Source organism: Pyxicephalus adspersus, chromosome 3, assembly GCF_032062135.1.
Source record: "Pyxicephalus adspersus chromosome 3, UCB_Pads_2.0, whole genome shotgun sequence".
In the NCBI taxonomy this organism is placed as follows: Eukaryota; Metazoa; Chordata; class Amphibia; order Anura; family Pyxicephalidae; genus Pyxicephalus; species Pyxicephalus adspersus.
In genome coordinates, this window is record NC_092860.1 from 13,493,989 (window position 1) to 13,503,395 (window position 9,407).

The 9,407-nt window shown below is 37.7% G+C and overlaps 1 protein-coding gene across 1 annotated transcript in view; it reads left to right on the plus strand.

The window, feature by feature from the left end:
• Nucleotides 1-8,616, plus strand: part of ERGIC3 (ERGIC and golgi 3) — a gene marked incomplete in the record, with an annotated part of 13,064 nt that extends 4,448 nt beyond the window's left edge. The window contains 11 exon segments of the mRNA XM_072403200.1: nucleotides 18-105; nucleotides 637-793; nucleotides 1,351-1,357; nucleotides 1,820-1,877; nucleotides 3,046-3,060; nucleotides 5,130-5,161; nucleotides 5,262-5,358; nucleotides 5,670-5,734; nucleotides 7,084-7,220; nucleotides 7,307-7,362; nucleotides 8,107-8,616. Of these exon segments, the coding sequence (XP_072259301.1) occupies nucleotides 18-105; nucleotides 637-793; nucleotides 1,351-1,357; nucleotides 1,820-1,877; nucleotides 3,046-3,060; nucleotides 5,130-5,161; nucleotides 5,262-5,358; nucleotides 5,670-5,734; nucleotides 7,084-7,220; nucleotides 7,307-7,362; nucleotides 8,107-8,186 (792 nt within the window).
• Nucleotides 8,617-9,407: the final 791 nt, after the last annotated feature.

Here is a 9,407-nt window from a genome sequence, read left to right on the forward strand (position 1 = left end):
TTTTTTTAAATCTTTAGGTGTATCCAGAATTATTTGTCGATAAATCCAGAGGAGACAAGTTAAAGATCAATATTGATATAGTTTTTCCACATATGCCTTGTGCTTGTAAGTAAACTTTATTCTTCTAATGTTTGGCTGAAATGAAAAGTTTTCTGCTGATAATGCATATTTTGTTCCGGGTGAAAGCTGAATGATTTACGGGGGAAGAGGACAATCCCCCAACTTTATAGAGGTTTCCTTTGACTCCTTTCTCCAGGACAGACCATGAATGGAAAAATCTGGTGGCAAAAAATAAATTGACTGGTGTAACTCCCCCCTTTATTCCATCCAAAACAGGTTTGGCTGTACATAAAATGTAATCAGACACAGCCAGGCAACTAGGATTTTCATCAGAAATTATGCCAACTGTTGAGACAGGGAGTAGTATATGGTTTGGTTTTTATAGGCTTTAAATTTTAAATATTTGGTCACTTAAGCATAAAAGGGGTAAAATAAAAAAACTATAAGGGGGTTTGGTCAGACAAAAAAAAAAATAAAGGGAAGACAGGATTGATTTTCTATGTCTTTTATCACTATTGTACATTTGTATATTCAGCTCTTCATTCTTTTTGTTTTTTCTGCCTATTTGCTTTGTAGATTTGAGCATAGATGCCATGGATGTAGCTGGGGAACAGCAACTGGACGTTGAGCACAATCTGTTCAAACAGCGGCTGGGAAAAGACGGTAAACCGATATCGTCAGAAGCTGAAAGACATGGTATGTGGTATTTAGAAAGATATCTATGCTTCATTCTGTTATTACCATTTTCTCTTTTGGATCAACACCATTTAAAAGAAACCAGTCTCATAATTATGTATACAATCCACCTTCCTAAAGATTAGAATCCCCCAACATTTTCAGTCAGTCCCTGCCGTATTATCTATAGAGGTCTGCAAAATATTTTAAGCCTGCTTTTGGTTGTAAATTACTCCTCACAGCTGAGAATCTCCACACAGAAAATTGTAGCTGTGTGTATTAAACATTGCCCGATCAGAAAAATATATAGTAATATGCTTGGCCCTCGATACAGCAGTGTTCACATGAATTGCTCTAATTAAATAATTATCTCCTCCTTTAATAAATCGGCCTTAACTTATCATTCTGGCACAAAGCTATAGCTGCCGGGGGCATTGAGATTCTCTCCTTCAAATCCATGCTTCCTTGAAGTAATGCCCTTTGATGCCTTCCCTTTTCACATTATACATTTTTGTATTCAAAGCTTTTGCAACAGCTTTAAATTAAGTCCAGAATGGAAGTCAAATAATGATGCTGAATTAAAGAACATAGCTGTTCATTGCCATTTTGTTCTAGATGTGCAGTAGGGTCGGGGCTGTGTGTAGACCACTTGAATTGACCACAGCCATGCTGGAAGAAAAAAAAGAAAAGCGTCTCAATCGTTTCTCACAAGTTTGGTTTTTTTTTTTTTCTGTACCTAACTTACCTCACTCTGTGCAATAATTTCCCAACAGCCTTTTCTTTAAAGCACTCCATACAGCAGCCATATGAACGGAAATCAGCTAAAACAATAAAAATAGTCTGTCCCAGCATGTTGTCTAGATCATGCTTCACTTTCTTAGAGACTCGTGCCAATGTAGACTGCCACTTCTCGGGCACTTTAATCAGTTTGGGTGTTACTGCCACTCACAACCCTAAAAGGCATAAATTAACACTTCTCTGTGGATTCTATGGGGGGTATACATTGTGCTCTGAACTCTAAACCTCAAACATTTGTGCACTGATTGGAAAAGTAAAAAATAAGTTCAACTTTCTATCTCTTTAGGTGGCTGGAAACTTCCATTTTGCCCCTGGGAAAAGCTTCCAGCAGTCTCACGTCCACGGTAAACAGTTCTTTTCTGTGCAGTTTTAAAAAATAAATAATTGTTGTTTTTAATGGGTCAAATAGTTTGGGGATCAATGATCTAACCCTCTAGAATATAGAGGTCCTAACACAAAAGGTGCATAGAGAATGGATGTTCTGTAAATAATGGCAACCAGAAATCCACTTAGAGCCAGATAATTGGTTGTTGTTGCAGCACATTGCTCATACTTGGCACCTCATTCTGCAATGCATTGTACAATCCACTGCATGGAGTTTACTAATCATTTCGCTGGACCTGAGCAGGAAAACAAACAAGGAGACTATGTGGGCTCAGAGAATGGGAACATGTTGGTCATATTAACTATACAATTATATGAATGTTTCTTTATATTTAAACAAAAAAGAAAAGACATAGCATTGATTTTCTTTAATTTTTTTTGTGTTGATTTTTGTGGTTGTCTTCATTTTGCTTTTTATGTGTTTTTATAAATTTGTGTTTATTGATGTCCTCCTACACTGGTGCTATACTGCCAATTAAACTTTTTTATTTTTCCCATGTGTGTGCATGTGAGAGATTATTTGCAGAACACTTAAACCAGGGGTGTTCAGTTTAAAAGGGTCCAAGAACAAAATTTGCATCCACAAGTCAAGTTAGGCAGAGGAGGGGAGTACATCTAAATCTTTAGCTGAGGTTGGAGGTAAATATTTTTTGTGGCCTGGGGATCAAGGTGGGTGGGAGAAATGTGCTGTGAATTGGAATGGTAGAGAGTTGGAGACTTTTAGTATAAGTTGTGTGTGCTTGATAAGCTTAATCTTAAAGGGAGGCAGTTTTTTTCTATTTACCTGGCCTTCCTGAGCACCCTGCAGTCTTTCTCCTACAGCACCCTGAACCCAAAATTATAGATACACTTTAATACATGGGATTTTCATTGAAATGTTAATGTCAAGAGGTCTGCACTCTTTGCATACAAACACAAGTTATAAATCATTGTTTTTTTACCACTCGATGCCCTTTTTTTCTGCTGCCCCCTGGTTAAAAGTGGTTCATTTTCTGTACAACAATAGCAAAACCATTGTCTTTCTATGACCCATTTGCTGGGTAATGGAGATTTGAGGAAATCATCAGGAGGTACTATTGTATAACTAAGCAATCCTTTCTCTCTTCTCTCCGTGCCTTCTCTGTGCAGTTCATGCTGTCGAGAGTAAGTCTGAAACTTCTATATTTACAATCCATAATGTACGGGAGAGCCTGTGATTTCACCTCCTGTGTGTTCCACCGTTGCAGTTTCCATTCCCTTAGCCCACCCAGTCTACTATTTCTCTGAGACCATTTGTTGCAGAAATTGACAATACGACAATGAATTTGTGGATAAAGGTTTCCGATATTTATATTCATGCATCAGTTGGGGGGTAAAGGGGAGACAATGTTTACATTTAATATTTCTCCTAGTGTATGTGTACTTCCCCTTTTTTGCTGTAAATTGGCATTTTAGTGCAGACACCTAGAGGTATCTATGGGAGTTTCCCAAAAGGCCCACAATCAGGAATGATCAGATATGTAAATGTGGTATGTCAATCAGATCATGTCCACATACCGTCCAACCTTTTATGACTGTGTCAAAGGATACAAAGGGCTTCTTAGTGGAAACGACTATTATAAAGTGCTTTTCTGGCTGGTGACTCCAAGGACATAATGGAGGATAAGATTCTGAGGGAGGATTACCCTCCAATATTCCACATGCCCACCTAAAAGTGAGAATTTGTTGACAATATGTACTATATATTAAATATATGTAATATTTTATATTCGTGAGCTACATTATTTTTGCCTTAAGCTTGATTATAGCTGGCAATGTCCTAACCTAGGACTATGTATGCATAAAGCTTTGCAGATTAGTTTGCAGAAGAGGAACTAGTTAAATATAGACTCCTGGGAAAAGTAAATAGTCACGGGGCAAAAACCAAACCTGTACTGCTTGTCATTTTCCACTGGGAAGAGAAAACAAAACGCAAGAGGAAAGTGATGACAACTTTTTTTTTTAATCATATTACAGTCTAGCTGGATGGCTTGTGCATGAAATCTTCATAGATCACAGCATAGCTGCCCTAATGTAGTTACCGATCCAATCTATCCAGTCTTCTATCTTGTGATGCTTTGTTGTTATTGCTGCATTTTTACACCATGAAACCATAAGCCCAGGTCTGTTCAAAGTGATTTCTCCCATCAGGCTATAGGCACTTACATTTATTAGAGGCCTGCAAACAGTCGCTTATTTGTCTGAATAAATTGGTTTGTGGTGTGTTTATAAAATGTGCAATGTATTTAAAGTGAACCTGTGATTTTCTGTGCTGCACTAAAAATAGGTCTACGTTATTGTTCCCCTCCCTAGCAGTTTATCCTGTCTTATCTGTTATACCTCTGCCATGTTTTTCAGTAGACACATGCAAAAAGCAACAATCTAAGCATTAGGTGGATCTCCAATCAGAGCTTGTACAGGTCTCCCTTCCTACCTTCCTCAAGGTGCTTACCAACCACCATAGTTGTGATGTGCTTTTCCATATTCATAGGTGCCAGGTATTTTATATCATAATCCTGGAAGGTGAATGAAGCAGTGGATGGGAGATGGAAGGGGGTATTAGGTGCTTGGCAGCCAATCAGTTTCTTTGCTGAACATGGGCAAAGCACAGATACACATTTTCTGCATCAACCCTCAGAACCTGTATACTCCTCAAAGATTTAAGCAATTCACAACAATGATATTATTGTCAGTTATTAAGGTAACAAAATATTACATTTATCAAAATTTAAATGTACATTCAGCAACATTTTTACCAGATCAATGATTTTGGCCAACATTTACCAGCTTGTTTTTGTAACTTCCGAGTTGTCCAAAAGGTTGATCCTCCCACCTGAATAATTGTCTTGGCTCCCTAGTCCTAAAATGCCTACAACTGAGGTTAGGTTGCCTCTCCTTCTGCATCTCTATATTAAATATATGGATGGATAGATAACCTTTGTAAATATCAGACCCTAATGTTAGGTTGGAGTAGCTGGGGGCTTGAGTACAGAGATTTTACCATCAGGCTCACTAATACATGTCAGAAACTGATGGGTGGTCGAACCAGAGTTGTGAAGATTTATCCATTCTTGTTATATATAAACATCTACATGACACACTGTTACTCTTTTCTTTCGTGCAAGTGACTGTAACAATAAATTTACTTTATTGTATGTGAGTATATTGACAGACTGTTTATTTTGCTTCTACAGTCCATGACTTACAGAGCTTTGGACTGGACAATGTAAGTGTGACTTTTATTTTATTAACATTCGACCACTGTATTATTTATTGTTATCTGACGACTATCCACTGACATCTGATTCTTTTCTTTTTTTTTGCAGATAAATATGACACATCATATCAAACATCTGTCATTTGGAAGAGATTATCCTGGTTTAGTAAATCCTCTTGATGGAACAAGCGTCTCAGCTATGCAGTGTAAGCACTTACTGCATCATTTTTAGTTTTTGTATAAATATTTTCTTTATCAAATCAATGACTGACAATCTTTGTGAAATGACAACTCTCCAATATAGAACTGTGTTTAAATAGAATATGGTTAGATATATTTTATTTTTTCTCCCTGTTATCTATTGTCAGTTTTAAAATCCCAATTACAAATTTTTGTGCAGAATTTATATTGTTAATGTTATTGCTATGAATAGCACCACCGCCTTTCAAGCTCATTCAAGCAACTAGCAAACATTTGCTAACATTTGTTTAAACCTCTCTTTGTTTTCTTTTTTTAGCATCTATGATGTTTCAGTACTTTGTGAAAATTGTTCCTACAGTATATGTACACATAGATGGAGAGGTAAGTAAAATTACTTTGTGTCATTTGTACACAAAGAAAATGTTTGTATTGTTAGCTGTAACAAGCTGAGCTTAACAGTAATATGTCTGATAACCAGTGAGAGATGGAATAACCGTAAGTATTCAACACTGCTTGGCCCTTTCTAATAAGCTGTAGTCAGTGCAGTAATTCATGGCAGCCATTCCTAATACAACCTTGACTGATGCATTGTAGTACACTGAATTTTGGGTAATTGCAGTGTGTTACTGCATTTTGTTTATCTTCAAATCAACCTGACCTTTGCTAAAATGTAAAAAACACCAGTAGTGTTCAAGTGCAGCACTTTGTGGTGTTTGCAGGTACGAGTGTTCATTTTTGAGGAAGTGTAGTGAGCCCTAACTTCTGACAAAGGCCCTGCTCCCTTCTGGTGACTTCCAGATGAAATAAGTGCACACTGGAGACTAATATATGATCGTTTAAGAACAAGGCAAAGCTTAGCACTAGCAGTTGGGGTTCATTTTTTGCTTATGTGAAAGCTTTGAGCCCCATGTACTAGGAGGGGGAGAAATGCACGGAGATCATGAAGAGCACTATATTTAATACATTCAAAAATACTTTATCTGCTGCTGGGGTATTCCCTGTGCAATTAAGATTTTTTTTTTTTTTTTTGTGCAAAGTGTACTTTCTGTATAAGTCCACTAACTTGCAATTGCATACCTTGCTGATCTAAATATACCTCCCGCACCGAATATTGGCTTTTGCTTCCATCACTTAATATTGGCCTTGTCTTCCATCCGCTAACCATAATCCTCTTTACTACCTTAGCAGTGAGCCTCATATACTTGTATAGCACCGACTTACATCAATCTCCAGTCTCTAGCACAGAGGAGAATTTTACTTAAAGGATACAGGAAAACTATGACTGTCTTTCTGGGATAAGCATTTAAAGGTAATAGAATAAGTCGGGTGGTCTGGGGAGAAGTGGGTTAGGCTGGGTACACATATGCAATAGTTGTCGTTGGAAAGGATCTTTTACGATGCATGAATGAGTGTTGTACATACAGCACTGTTCTGCTCTATGAAGAGGACAGGGGGGAGAACGATGAAGCACCCCCCACCCCCATTGTGCTCTCTCTCTCCTCTTCCCTTTCATTATGATCGATCATCGTCCCTAGATCCACCAGGACGTACAATGGAATGACTGATGACTAGCGCTGTACACGCGCCAGATTCTCGTCTGATATCAGCCTTGAGGCGATTATTTAACATGAATCATCTGACGTGTGTACGTAGCCTTAGTGTATTTTTATTTTAGATACACTTGTATTGTACACCTTTTTAATATTGTCGTTTTTTCAATGTGTATTTAGGTATTGCGCACCAATCAGTTTTCAGTGACCAGACACGAAAAAATAGCCAATGGACTGATTGGGGATCAGGGCTTGCCCGGTGTATTTGTGTTGTACGAGCTATCCCCGATGATGGTAAAACTTACAGAGAAGCACAGGTGAGCCATATGAACCTTTCCTCCTGGTTTATAATATGCACTTCCTAAAATTCCAATCACTTTGGTTAACATTCTGTGTCTTCCAGGTCACTTACACATTTTCTAACAGGAGTGTGTGCCATTATTGGAGGAGTGTTTACAGGTAAGTGTATTGTTTCTGGGGTGTTTTATTTTTGTATTGCATATGTATATGTACTTTTTTTTAAAATATCACTTTTTCAGTAAAACTTTTGGAACTTCCTTTGTTCAGGTTATTAAATAACAACTCTGTTTAAAAAATGTCATTCAGAAATTGAATCATTCTGCTATCTGAAAGAGTTTGATAGCTCTGATAGACTACAAATAAACTGGCAATTATGATTTAATGTAGAGGTACATTAAATCATACTGTATATGCATGTTTATAATTTATGGTGTCCATTTAGTATTGAAGAGCTAAATTTTTAGCCATCAGAGACACTCTCAGTATTGAGTCTTTATAGTCATTTGGTCTGAAAACTCTTAACATAATACAGACCAGTGCTTGTCAACTTGCAAGGTATGAGGTAGAGGTGGGGGGTCCTAACTACTTCTAAGGTTAACAAATAGACAAATATAAAATGTTATATATCATGTTTCTTAAGATTAGGACTTTAAATCTACTAGTCAGAAACTGAGCACTTATGTGGTTATAGAGGCTTAGTAAGAACTTGTACCGTGAGACTACTAGGGATCACTGCCATCACAGGCCCTTTACAAATTCATCACTCCCACTAATGTCCAAGGGCTTCATGTTGGGCAGCCATAGACTAATTGGTATCCATTTTCTATTGCCCATAGTGTGTGTGCTGCAGAGACATTAAAATTGTGTAGTAATTGTACTTTAAAAATGTGACTTTCTGTACAGTTGCAGGGCTCATTGACTCTCTCATCTACCACTCCACACGGGCCATTCAGAAGAAGATTGAACTCGGTAAAACAACATAAAATACCCTTTTCTCCTCGGTAATAGAGCAGAGACTGGACAACTTGTTCATCGGTCTGGAAATGGGGACGGGTAACCTTACTGACACAGAATGTGTGCACATGGACACACTCCACATTGTCCTTACAAGAAATGTACCGGGAGATTTGTGATTTAATGGTCCTGGTTGGAGCCAGCATTGTTTCATAAAGGAATTTTATTACAATGACATACAAACTATCTTGACAGCTGTCAGCTGCTCTGTGGCACTTGTGCAGTTTATTTTATTCTTCCTGCACAAATTGATGGTCTTTGCCTCTTTTCTCTGGCGGAGTTCTAGGCCTGAAACCATCCTCTGTCATAGCAGCCAGGCAGAAAACTGTGGCTGTGCTGCTCACCAGAAGCTGGATTTGGAGTTTTTTTAAATTCTGTCGGATCCCAAAAAAGAAGAAATCGATTACAATAACCTAATGAATTATTAATATCAAGATTCCTGACCAGTGAAACATTCAGGAACTTTTTTTGTAAATTCTGTCCTGTAATGGCTTGTAAGTACACAGCCAATATCATGGAAATATGTCCGCTTGTGTGAGATTTTTCCCTGCAACCTCACAAAACAGATTTCACTGAGAATTCTACTGAATGTGACTATTGACTCTTCACCAAGACTCCTCCAAGATATTTACTGGCCTTTTTTACTGCAACATGGCACAGTTTAATGTTTTTCTCTTCTGTGAACATGCAATGTTTTTTATCATGAGCCGTATCATGAGCAGGAATTTTTTTTAAGGAAAAAATGCACAAAATTATTATCCTATTCCAAACATATTCCAAAATGATAACAATGATATTTTAACAGCAACTGCTGTTATACAGCCCCAAGTTCTGAAAACATTCGGTATGTGTCGTTCAGGTCTTGTCTTAGGTGCTATCCCAGCATGCAGCACATCATTCAGAGCAGTGTTTTTCCTTCAGAGGTACCTTGAGCAGTTTGTGCCTCTTGGGTCATTTACCACTGACAAATGATATTTTTAGCTATCTTTAAGGGTGAAATTGTTCTCACTGAAGCACTGTGAGCTATCAATATAGTAAATAAAGCTGAGATTCCTTGAAGACCTAAAAGTTATTTGAAGGGTTCTTCCATGTTAAAAAGTTTGAGTAACACTGATCCAAAGTTTGACTGTTTCTCTGGTGTTACTTGCCTCTCCTTATTATCCCCTCACATCCTAAGTGCAGCTTGGTCT